Source organism: Phalacrocorax carbo, chromosome 10 (assembly GCF_963921805.1).
Source record: "Phalacrocorax carbo chromosome 10, bPhaCar2.1, whole genome shotgun sequence".
In the NCBI taxonomy this organism is placed as follows: Eukaryota; Metazoa; Chordata; class Aves; order Suliformes; family Phalacrocoracidae; genus Phalacrocorax; species Phalacrocorax carbo.
In genome coordinates, this window is record NC_087522.1 from 22,861,937 (window position 1) to 22,874,934 (window position 12,998).

Sequence of the window (12,998 nt, forward strand, 5' to 3'; positions counted from 1 at the left end):
TCTTAAAAAAGGAAACTTGAAGTATTTGTTTCAAAGCCACATGATTCGGTTCACTAAGCAGTAGTTGCTTTTTGATCAGGTGCTGTGATATGAAACATAGCAGTCTGTTGTTAACACCATCTCACTGTGATGCTCCAGAGGCGAAGATTCACCTGTCTGTGATAGGGAAACGGTTTTAGCTCGCTCTCTGCGCTCTCTTGTTGTCTTGGTGGCTAGTTGCTAGTATTTTTTCATCTGCAAAGTATTCTGGCATTTCATTGGGACTATTGGTAGCAAATCCATAAAGCCCTTTTCAGACACAGAAGTTAGTAACCATGCAGTATCAATTTAAATCATTCTACTTGGTTTTAATAACTTGAATTAAATGGTGTCCTACCTTTTAAGAGTTTTGTTTCCCAAGTGTTGTTTTTTTTTTGTTGTGAACTGTCATGAAATACATATATCTCTTATGAAGGATATTTAATTTTTTCAAACTTGTGTTGGATAATGGATGCATGGATGGTGGCCTTTTAGGTCTACGATGACATCTGTTCTTATAAATTAAGTCAAACTTATGAATTTGTTTGAAGGGCCACGGCCATTTCCTCTCTCAATCAACTGTGTTCTGCCTCCGATCATGTGCGTGAGCTGCAGTTGTCTCCCTGAAATACAATTTTGCTTCAGCATCATCTGGAGCCTGTTCAACGTAGCGAATGAAATATTACTGAAACAGCAGGTGAGCGGGACTGCAGGATGTATGGTAATTGCGTACGTTATATGATTGCCACAGTCTAACTAGTTATTTGAAAGGTACATTGAAGTGCGGTGGCTGAGGTGGAAAAAGCTGATTTATACACACATAATGCAAAAACTTAACAGCTCCCAAACACCAGCGCGGTTGCCAAAGAACAGAAGAAGAAATGCTGCTCCTGGGAATGCACTAAATAATGTGTGCATGTATGTACTAAAGGACCTGATGAGCCGCCCATTAACAAAAAGCAGCACTCCTCTTCAAGCCCTACCGGAGACCAATCTGTAATGCAGGAAACAATCGTGTGTCATTCCCAAGAAGCAAGAGTCTTGTCCACCAAATCACGGATGTTTATCAGCCATTATTGCGTACCTGAACGTGGATGTATAGCAGAAAAAACACCTTGCATTTCTTCCTCTTCAGCTAATGAGACATTTAATAAGTAAATCCTTTGCCCCTTTGCATAGTTTTTCAGATGTTGAAAAAATAGTAGCTGTTTGGATTAAAAAAACCTCAAAACCAAAATCCTAGGTGTTTTTAGGAGAATGGAATCTACTCAAACACGCTGAAGGCCAAGAAAGGTCCAGCAGAGAGAGAGACATGTAACTTCTGTTTCTAATGTGAATTCTTCCTCAGGGGCAAGTTACTGGAGAAGGGCAGAGAGTCTTTTCTAGAACTAGAGCTAGTTAAAGCGTTGCTTTTTGCTGTCTTTTTGGTCATAGTCCCACAGAAGCATTGTGAAAGGAAGGAAGATGCTGGCAGCTGGGAGTTTGTCAAAACCTAACCGGGATGAGACTCAGAGGAGTCCCTCACCTCCTTGTGTAGCCTGGCCTGAAAGAAATAGGCAAGAGCTGTAGAACAGCATTTTCTCTCCACCAAATTTTCCAACAAGGTATATAGATAATTTCTATGTTATCTTCTAAAATCCTATCCACCCTTTTTTTTTTTCCAAGAAGCCACTGATAAGCTTAAAATAAGGTTTTCAAACTGTCAAAATATGGGCATTGTGACTGAATCCTTAACGTCTGCCAGGGAGGGTGTTGTCATGTTTGTCAGAGTCCTCTTGTTATTGCAATGATCCGGGGATTGCATCAGCTTGGCAGAGGCCGTGGTACTCCGCTTCAGTTCCACTTTTCAGCTGATGGCCCTCTTTGGGGAATTTTTGTCAGGATTAGATATTCTTCTTGACTTCACCTGTGGACTTTTTGGTAGTAAATGGTGAGCACCTGCTTCTTCCTGGCCTCAGACTGGTCAGAAAACATGTATTCCTGAGATAAGGGAAACAGTTCCCTGCAGATCCCTCCTACAGCCTGCTCCACCTTTTGCATGTCCCTTATCAGAATTTGTGTTGCACCCTAAAATCTCAGACAACCTGAAACAAACCAGAAATGGTCGTTTCTCAGACACTGGTACAGGGTTTTGGGTTACTGGGTTCTGCATTTGCTGAACCTTTTTCCAGGTGCCCGTGCTGGGGCTACTATTAGGTCCTCTTCTAGCAGAGGCACTTGACAGTGATTTTCTGGGACAGGCTCCCTCCAGTGCCACGCTTTGCAGCACTTACTGTGGAGAAAACTCCCGTAAGAGTTCCCTTTGGGCAGGCGACGTGATAGAGGCCTGGAGATCAGTCCTCCCTTTTTCTTTCCCGGAGTTACTCAAGAATTAGTGGTTTCTCAGCTGTTTTTGGTGAGTCAGCCATTTTCTACCTCTTTCTCTACCTCAGCTAGGCAGTCCTCAGTGTTGTTTAGTTGGACTTGTGTTTTGTTGAGTTTGGTGGTTTTTTTTTCCCCTGAGGGCAGACATCACCTTCCATAGTCTTGGTGCTACCGTAGCCCTTCATATCCACGTCAGGCTTTCCCAGGGGAACGGCTCAGGAAACATCAGTTCAGCCTCTGCAGGAACTAACAAAACAGTCCAGATTTAGCCACTTTCAGACCAGTTTTCTCTGTTCTGGGGTAAACAGCCAAGGCTGCTTGTCTGATTCAGTGTTGGGTTTTTTTTGCCAGACACAATGTTAATGGGATTGCTACCTTTTATCACTTCACATCTTCAGTCAGAAGAGTATTGAGGGTAGATTCCTAATCCTAAAATCATTGATGACAAAAGTAATTTTCATTCACTGAAAAGTTGTGAAGCCAGAACTGACTCTCTCTATTGTGCATTTTTCTGGTATGTGTGTGTAGAAGGGGAAAACAGGTCATGGGTACTATGAGTGTATAGTGTCACCTCCTGAAGTTTTCAAGTGGTCATTTCGTAACAGACATGTGGGCATGTTAGCAGCTGGACCCGTGCAAGAGCTACTCGCCTGCGTAGCTGCTGCTGCACAGTGTTCTGCGAGAAAATGGGAAAGTTGTGTACTTTGTATACATAATTTGATGACACTGCATCGTGTTTAAAACATCTAGATGTTAGCATTTAAGATGAATCAATGTATGCCCTAATTTGGAGGAGAATTTATTCTTTTTCTCTTGGCTTACTCAGAAGTTTTGTGGAAGGGTTCTGAAAGCAGGAAAATGTACATCCACCTGAATATTATATGAATGAAAGTGGGGAAACATCTACCAGCAAGCAACTCAACTCCTCCACCTCCAAGAAGAGGAAAATAAATACAATTTTGTTGAAGTAGAAGGTCTTTCAAAGTTATTTTGTCCGCAATACTTTTGGTTGTTGATTGGGTCGCTGTGGAGCTCTGTTTTCCTCCAGCCCACAGGCAGCTGCTATTATCTTCTCCGATTTGTGTATTACTTAGGCTGCCACGTCATAGGTATCCATGCATAAGTGCTGTGTGTTATGACTCCCTTATCTTAAATAGCTAATAACTCTTGGCACCTTGGTGTGTACAGCCTTCCCCCAACACACACCTCTGGTGTTTGACTATCAAATATCCCTCCCCTTCTCTCTTCATACATTCTCTTTCATGCAATGAGGAAGGTGGGGCATGGATAAACCACTTGCTGCTCAGCAGGTGCCTCCTTAAAGTTTGCAGATGTACGTTGTGAGTCACTGCTAGCTGTAGCCTCTAATACTGAAGTGCCATCCGTATCTGACTTGTATGCAGCTGGGAGCACAATGGGATCGTACTGGAGTGCTCGTGAGGTAAGAGTGAGGAAATTCAGGCCGTAATTCATTCGAAGCCGAAGATGACCTGAGGTGGGTTTGTGATTGGGATTCTGGTGCCTAGAAGAGGACTTGGGAACTGTTAGACCAAATTCATGTATGTATTTACTTATTTGTATCAGGCTGTCTGATAGCTTTGCTGATACTGGCTGCCCTGTGGAGGCACTTTTGGTGGTGGAGGGAAGTCCAGCTGCAGTGCGCGAGCCATGTGGAGGCTGGGAAGCGGTCTGAGGTGCCTCACGGGAGCCTGCTGGGGATATGGGCTGAATCTGTGGTTTGATGCAGGCATTATATGAATTTGGCTCTTCCACAGCAGAGCATCTGCCCGCTATGAGTACTGTCACACTCTGTCCCACATAGCTGTGCTACCACATGCCTGGTAGTGGTGTACATGGGAAAGTTACTGACTAAAATCAGTGATTAATCATGAACAGAAAGATGGTCCTAGTCTGACATTTCTGCATGGCTGGCACACAAAAAAGTCTTGATCTGCCATTGTCCATAATCTCTGAGATTAATTTTTTTAGTATTATTATTACTTTTTTTGTGTGTGTGGAACATAACGAGGCAGGGAAAGCCCTAAGACTGCTTGTGGGTCTCAAGAGTCACATATTCTGTCCTGTCTTCGTGTCTGAACTTAACCTGCTCTTTTACTATGAGCAAGTTATTAAATCATTCTGTGCCCTGCTTTCCCTGCTGTAAAATGGAGATTATAGAGCTTCTTTCCATAACATGGCTGTGTGTTAACATAAGCATGCATTGATGCTCAGAGACCACAAATGTGGGATCCCCATGGCTTAACAAATAAAAAGCATGACTATCTAACCAAACTGGTTAAAGAAACATGAAGGATCTACAGGTTTGTCCTTCTGAAAGGAGGGGAGCGTAATGAACAGAGTTTGGCCAACGGTCTTTGTGTGGAAAACTACGTGTACAAAACAAGGAATGGGACTGTCCTCTCTCCTCATCCCCCTGCCCTTAACCACTGAAGCAGCCTCATGAGAAACAGTAAAAGCAGAGACTTCTTGGTGAAGGGGAGGGCAGGATAATTGTTCCAGCCAGAACCCAAATCCAGATGAAAGACATTAAAACGTGCCCTTCTGTTTTGGTGTAGGACATAAAATATGGACCAAGGTTGTCATACTGTAATTCAAGAGTGATAGGGGAGTTTGCGTCCAACTTCTTGGCTGGGTCCGTTCCTAACTGGAAAAAGAAGAGCGACATAATCCTCCAAAAGGATTTAATGGAGTTATTTTGCTAGCAGAGAGTGGGAGAGGGATTAGGTAATGACATCCAGTGAGACAACAGCTAAAGTTTCAGGTACTAAAATCTACAAGAATTAATAATTTGGTTTGGTTGTGTCTAGTTATTTGTCTTTCCTCCTGTCCTTGGCATTGCAGCTCATGATCCTTTTTGCATACATCCAACATGTGGTTTGGGTGGGGAAGTTTTGTTAACATCTTTTCTTAAGTTTTTTTGCTTCGTGCAGATTCTGCTGCGTTTGTGCTGGTGGTGCCTCACCAAACAGTTTCATCTTCCTCTGGTGTCACAATTCTTTTTAACACAACTAAGACATTGAAATCTACAGCATCATGACTCTGTTTTACCACAGATTGGTTCTGTTTGCTAAGAGTTCTTTGTATTCCCTCATTCTCCTCTTCCTGACTACAATAGCCGAACACCTCACAACCTTACATGTATTTATTTTCCACCATTTCTTGGAGCAGTTCCTGATAAAGATTTCAAATGGAAAGTTGGAATAAAATTATCTGCTTTCCATGTGAAATTTCAACTGTTCAAGAGAATTGAAAACTTATTTTGTTTTTGTCTACGGATGTTTAATGAAGTGGTTTCTCATGAACACTCGTTATGCGTGCTTGTTTTTCCAGCTTAATTATGGATAAAGATTTCGTTTAAAATACCCTGTCATGTAACGTAAACATTAGTTTTATTTAAAACCATTTTACTGTGTTATCCACTCTACTGTTATTTCTCCCATCAATAGCCTACATAGACAGAGGAATATTTCCTCTTTTTCTGTCTTTTCGTTTTTTTAACTCTACATAGACATGGGTTTAACTTCCAAACCAGTGCAAGTAGTTCATCTTCCAATCTTGCTGAGTGGCTTTAAAAATTGCAACGCACACTTATGGGAGGGCATGTTTTATGAAGCATAAACAATTTAATATTCATTCAATAACTGTAATTTTCTTGCAGAGTGAAGAATGTCCGTGCTGCTCTCTCTCTGTAAAAATCGTAAGAATGAGAAATCTGAGAAAGGCAGATCTGTGTGAGTATCACAGTCTTCCTTTACGGTTCCTAGTAGTTCAGTTCTGAAAGCAGAGGGTATAAGCAAGCACTGTAACTTGTATCTGTGCATGAAGTGTCACCATGGTTTCAAAAAGGGATGCGTTTTTGAATTTGGACTATTCTTAGAATACACTTTTGTATAAACAATATCTTCCAGTTTACACGATGTTACTATTAGTGGAAATATCAGTTGTCTACTGCGGTACACGGTAAAGCATTTTAACTGCTAACAATCTTCAGAGCTAGTTTTGCTGAACAATTTCAGCTGTTGATTCTCAGTTGTGGTTTTTAATGTGCTGCAACTCAGGCAGCACCTCTGCTTCTCCATAAAAATGCCAGCACTGATGTTGAGTGGTTGCCAGAGCCTGTGGGGTAATATGGGAGCTTTGGTATCTTCTTCTGTACCTGTCTGTGTTTTGCAGACAGTAGAAATACATACAGGCACCTCTGAAAGTCTATGTTTAAAAAAAGAGAAAGAGCGTTATATATCTTCTTGTTAAAAACTTTCTTTTATGTCAAGTGTTTACTGAAATTTATTTGAAATACCAGGCTTTCAAGGCAACATAAGTACTATTGAAATGTTTCTGGGGGCTTGGTGGAATGGGTGGAAGTGGAAGTGAAGAGGGAATCTTAGCGGTTATTTAGGCAGGAGAAAGTGAGCTGAAGGTCAACTCAAATATCTGCCTCAGAGAGGAAGAACAAGGCAGGAATGCAATGGAAAGGAAGTGAATATTTGCCTTTTCATATTAAGTAAGACCAAGTGAACTCGGCAAGACCCTTTGCCTCCATAGAGATTGCTATTCAATTCTTGCTCTTCTACTGCTGAGCCTAGCACAGGAATATTGCCTTTCCTTGAAAACAGCACATCTTCAGAGAAGAATGAAAATATGGTTCAGTTCCCTCTCTGTCTTTTTAATCTCAGCTGAGCTGTTTTCTGGCATAAATGATACCAGTGCAAGGGAATGCCTAAATTGCCCTGACAGCCAGAAGCATCAAGGTAACCGCCTACAGAGTTGATAATGTGATAAACTGCCTTTGGCTTTAAAATCAGGGATTTTTTTTCTTTCTCAGCATTTTATAATCATTGGAAATGACAGCCTTGACATTCTTAAGGACCAAAGAACTTCCAGAAATCCATAGCTATTTTAGCTCTTTATCTTTTATTAGTCTTTATCCTGTAGCTTCATTCTGAGCGGAGGTTTGACTGCCTGGTCGCAGGTATGACGTTATATCACTGGAGCTTTTCTTCCAGCGCCAGATGTGGAGGAAGATCCTTGCTGTCAAGAGCTAAAAGAAACAGTGTTAGTGCTAGAGAAGCAGCCTTGTCCATTCCCCATCCCAATTGCCTTTGTTTATTGTGCAACAGAGCACCACATTTTATTTTCACTCTGAGAATCAGGAAAAAGTTACCTGTGGCGTGGCAGAAAGCCAGTGAGATTTTATCTGCGCCTTACCTGTATGCTCTCTCAGAGGACTGAATTTTGTTAGTGGAGCCCTTCCAGGTGGTGCGATACACATCACAAGAAATAACACTGTGTTAAAAAGCATTATGTTGAATTAGAACACAGTGTGAGGGTGTAGTAGGAACCTTGACGTTACGGCCCTTCCATTCTTGACAAAAATGGTGTGCAGAGAGGTTTTAATGCCTAAACAATGAGAGAAGTCCTCAGAGGAAGAGATGCAAAGGCACCCATTAAAAACCTCTGCCATGGAAGAGAGAGGTACCGGCACGTACAGCGAAGTTCGCTTTATAGCCTGTACCAAATTTAGAGTGTTTTAGGCTGAAGCGCATTTATGGGCAGTGAGACAATGCGGACATTGAAAGCAAATCGGGGAATCCTAATCTATGTATTTCATTGCACCTGAACAGAGTCGCTTAAATGTAGCAACAGTGATTTACAAGGAAAGTAAAGATAAATAGTTAGGCCTACATATCTCTATTTCTGTAGATATTTACTTTCCTAAACTTAGTCTTTGATCAAAAATGATTTTTTAAAAAAATATTTTCTGTGGGGACGTATTTGTCATTTAATAAATGTATTTATTCAAACATTTTTAAATAATTGAAATATATTTAGCTCAAAATATATTTTAGGAGAAGGAGAATTGATTGTATTTCCCACTCACAGTTATTTGTTTTAGCCACTATTTCTGTACAACCTAAAGTTGTTAATGGAGGCAGAGACAAGGACAGAGAGCTGAAAGATGGCACAGAAATAATTCAAACTGCAAAGCGCCATCAGAGTTTGACTAGATTAAACCGTAGTCTTTGGAAGACTGCATGTTAAAGAGGAGTACACTTTGCTTTTCTTCATCTGTTGCACTGTGCAGCTAAAGGGTCCTCCTTGTGCTACCCACAAGGACTGCGACCCACAGCGTCCGTGCCTCCTTAGATCTTGCACATGTCATATAATATAGGCCTTGGGTTTTTAAATATAGGATAGCTGTGGCAATCGTCTATAATCATGATCTGATCTTTTCACTTTGTGTCAGAGAGAAGATTGTATTTGTACATGGTGTGGGCATAATAACAGAATTAGGCTAATAGTATGTGCTGAAATCTGATCTGAATAAGGCTTACTCATGAATCAGAAGGATTTGCTCCTATATTATGTAGGTTATCAGGCAATTACAATCTGAGTAGTACATACCATTCCCAAGTCACTGCTGTTGCAATTTCTGGGCAAGTTCGAGTTTGGCTAAATTTTCCCTGTCAAAAGTCATAAGAATAGTGATACCAGACCCGTCCAAAAGTTCATCCAGATCAACAGTACGTCCCCAGAACTGACCTATAATAAATGCTTTTGGGCAGGGCAAGCACCAAGGCACGCTTTTCCCTGCCCTTGTCTCCCAAGAGATCTGCAATTCATGAGGTCTGTGGCTCAGAGATCTGGCTCATGAGTCAAAAGTAGTGTTTGCCTTTTATCACTGTACCCAAAATCCTTGGCACTTGGAGGCCACTAAGGTATTTTACTTTGGTGTCTTTCAGCTCACTTTGTACTGGATGGGAACTTAGACGCTCTTTCTCAGTGTCATAGGAAAACACCAAGCCCTGTTTCAGGGTGTTTCTCTTCGGCAACATCTATATACCTGTATTGCTAATTAAATAGTTACAGGTATTTCTTTTTTCTCTTCTTTGCCTTGCACAGGCAGCAGAAATGCCTACTTGAGGAAAGCTGGCCCTTTTCAGGCTGGCCTGAGAAGGCCTTTTCGGCACATTGGCTTTGGCTCTTACACAAAGACAACTGCTCCCTTGCATTTATTCCAAAAACAGCAGAAGACTTATTAGCAGCTGCATGACTGCAGCTGTCTCTTGCTTTAAAACGGCTTTGCGGCTATCACAAACCTTCATAAATGCATCTACCATTCCTGCAAGGTCTGGACTCACTGACTGGATAGTGCTGTTTCTCTGCAGCTGTACAGGATGGTATGATGAGATTTTGGAGGAGTGTTTAATTGCCCATGGTCTGAACATTGGTCATCCAACCAAGCTGGCTTGAGGCATAGGCAAAATAGGGAGCCGTTGGCAGCATCAGGAACAAGAGTCACAAGCAGAGGTGACCGGGCTCTGCAGGCTCCTGCATCCCCATTGCAGTGCACAGGGACAGAAGAAAGGCTTCGCTGGATCAGACCAAAGGTCTCTCCTGCCCTCTGTTTGAGAGTGGCCAGAGGCAGGTGCCTGGAGAGGTGTACGAGCCCAGGGGAAAAGCGTACAGTGATCTCTGCATGGTGCTCTCTCCCAGCATTCAGTCACTTCAGAGCTGGTAACTTCCCAGGCCAAATACAGTTTTCATAGGAGCGCAGCAACACCTCCAGTCTCCTTTTGAACCTACATAAATACAATGCATCAGCAACAGTCTTTGTCCAGCCTCTGGTTTCTATGTCACAGAAACCTTTGCAATCTTAATGCCTTATCCCTGTAGTGGCAAAAAACCAGTTTTGCCTTCACTGCTGAAAGGCTCTGAATTTTTTCTGCCATCCAGTGATTTCCCATGACCTTCCTTTACTTTCCTTGTCGCTTGACGCACTGGAGATTGACCTGCAGAAGGCTTCCCGCATGTGGGAAGGGATTGGTTGCTTGAAACTCTTGTTTGTTAAGCGCTGGTCCACGATCCATGTTCACTGGAAGAGGACATAACTTTCATCTGCAAGTCTCCCCACCCGTTTCTTCACAGATCACCTCGAAGCCACCTTTATGCAGGGCTCTGCATTTCCACCATTTAACTGTGGGAGACTTTCTTTCTAGAAAGATTGGTCTGCTGGCCAAGTACCACTGCATTTCACCCCATGTGCTGACTATAACAAGAACTAGACTCATGCTGTGTACGTTCTCCAGAGCAGACCTTGTTTTCAGCGTGGCTGCTCAGCCCTGCCGCACTGTGCGTGATCCCACGGGAGCACAGCAGGTGCTCGGAGGCTGCCGCTGTAGTCACCGCCGGGCACAGGCTGTCTCATTCAGCTGGCAAATCTGGGTTGGTGTGGCCCTTTTCTTGGTGGCAGTGTTCATTGCTCTTCCAGGAAGGAAAATATCTTCTACACTGTAAAATTGACACCTATGGGAGAGAGACTTGTTTGTTTCATGGGCTATGAGTGAAATACACAGTAACATTTTTCTAGATACATGTATTTCACAGAAATATTATCTTCAGGAGACAAAAAATTTCTTTACAAATATTGGCTTGCCCTACTTTAGATTTAGTAAAGTCCAAGGCTCCAGAAAGCTTTTTCTGGAATGGCCTACAGATACTTTTTTTTTCTTTCTTTCTTTTCTTTAATATGACAAGCTAATCTCAATCAGCATTCTCATTAGATAAAACCTTAGGCTTGTCTTTAACTGTAGAATTAAATCTGGTTCTTGTTAAATCTGGGCCTTGTTACTATGAAGTTTTGCAGCAAATTCCCAATACTACACTGGCCATTGGTTTTTAAAGCTGGAGGGTGGTGTTACTAATGTTTTTCCTTACACCACCTGAATCCTGTGCAACACCGTCATAATAACAAATTCCCTTTCATTGCCACGTTCTCCAAAGGAGACTACTGTTTGATGAAAAGGCCGACTGAAGACATGCACACAACAAGCTACGAATACTTCTTACATTTTTGCTGACTGTAGCACCAATCTGAGGGGGTGGCAGCAAACAGGGCCGGCAGGTACCGTGGGCAGTACCAGCAGGCAGCTGCCTGGGGTGGCCAGTGCTAATGGCGTGTTTGCTTTTAGGACGAAATCACTTCCCTGTCAAAATGGAAGCGGTCACTGACTTTTGCCATGGTTGAGAGAAATCCTATGGCATGGTCCTTTGAAAAAGAGCACTGGCATCTTTGCAAGGCATCTCATCCAAGTTCCTGATGCTGCTGGCTGCTCAGACAGGCTGCATTTGCGTTAATGGAGAGAAATGCGAAAAGCAGCCCTGGACAAACACTTGGCAGTAGGAATCTGCACAGGGACGGAGAAGTAGATGTATGGATAGCTGCCGAGTTGCAACAAGGCCTGTAAACAAGGATTTCCTCACTGGTTAAGAAACTGAAACAAACAGGTATAAAAGCCAACTCTTAATCACCAGAAGCTCCTCCCTCTGACATCATATCCTGAAGCGGGGTTTTTCTTACTGTAGTTGTAAGCTGGTAAGATAAAGATCAAGAGCTAATTGTGTAACTAGTAAGGTACATGTCGAAATGGAGCCCTGGTCCTGACTGATGTTCATAATAACAAAGCCATAACCACAGTTAATAATATGAGTAACAAATCAATGGATAATCTCAATTACTATGACATGAATCAACTTCACAGTTGCAGTTTTTCACAACCTCTGCTCCTTTCTATTTAATCTTCTGTTTGATTTTTTTCCACTCATATAACCCAACTCTGCTCACACTCTTCCTCTGTTCATTGCCGCCATCTAAACACATGCAAAAACCTACTTTCCCTCAGATCACCCATTTTGTGTTCTCCAGTCTAAGAGACTATTTTGAGGGTTTTCCCTTTCTCAAGTCTAATGTATTGTTGGCACAAAGGCCATGATGACGTGTGTTGCACAGAGCACAGTGTATATCGTGTTGTACACAACTGCATTGTACTGCATACGTGGTAAGAAGTGTGGAGGCAAAAGGCCTGCGCTGTGCCTTCATAGTATCATAAGCTGCCCCTAAAAAGGACGATGCTGTGTATAATCAAGGAGCTCATTAATATGTTATTATTATTATGAGCTGAGACACACTTTATGAAGTGCTGTGCTAATAAATAACACCGCACAAGACTAGCATGCAGTTTCTTTCAAATGTATGTAAGCAACGTCAGCGGTTGTCAACAGACAGTGACGATGAAGTGTATGCTTTGATTTCTGAATAGGCTTTCTAGATTTACAAATTTCTTTGGGCTGAGCTGCATAACACCTTTTCACCACTTAGAATACTAAGCTGAGTATTGCCTTTTCCCATGCCAAAGTATACCTTGCTTGACACTGAACAGGAACCACGAATTGAATATCAGCAGATTTGTGTTTACAGGATTGTTAGCAGATATGTGGGATGTTCAAAGAACTTCATAAAGAATATGAAGATTGATGCAGACATTTACCTATTGCAGGACTTGCTTCAGGGTTTTTGAGGTACCCCTTTGATGAGGAGAAGAAGGGAAGAAGGTCCAACTTCTCATCTTTGGTATTTTATTGTGAAAAATACATTTAAATGCATTTTAATTCATTGATTCCCAATAGATTTTCTTGTACACCGTTAAAAGAACCTGCAGAATCTCTTCCAGTTCTGTCTTGGTGGTTCAGATTTGTCAAGACAGCAGTATCTGCAGTTCATCCAAGTACGCCTTAAGCAGCGTGACTGATATTTGTAA

The 12,998-nt window shown here is 42.1% G+C and overlaps 1 protein-coding gene across 1 annotated transcript in view; it reads left to right on the forward strand.

The window, feature by feature from the left end:
• The first annotated feature begins 3,796 nt into the window (after nt 1–3,796).
• Nucleotides 3,797–12,998, forward strand: part of LOC104042136 (cytosolic phospholipase A2 epsilon) — a 34,884-nt gene continuing 25,682 nt past the window's right edge. The window contains exons 1-2 of the mRNA XM_009501535.2: nt 3,797–3,823; nt 6,062–6,134. Of these exons, the coding sequence (XP_009499830.1) occupies nt 3,797–3,823; nt 6,062–6,134 (100 nt within the window). The remainder of the gene's footprint in view (nt 3,824–6,061; nt 6,135–12,998) is intronic.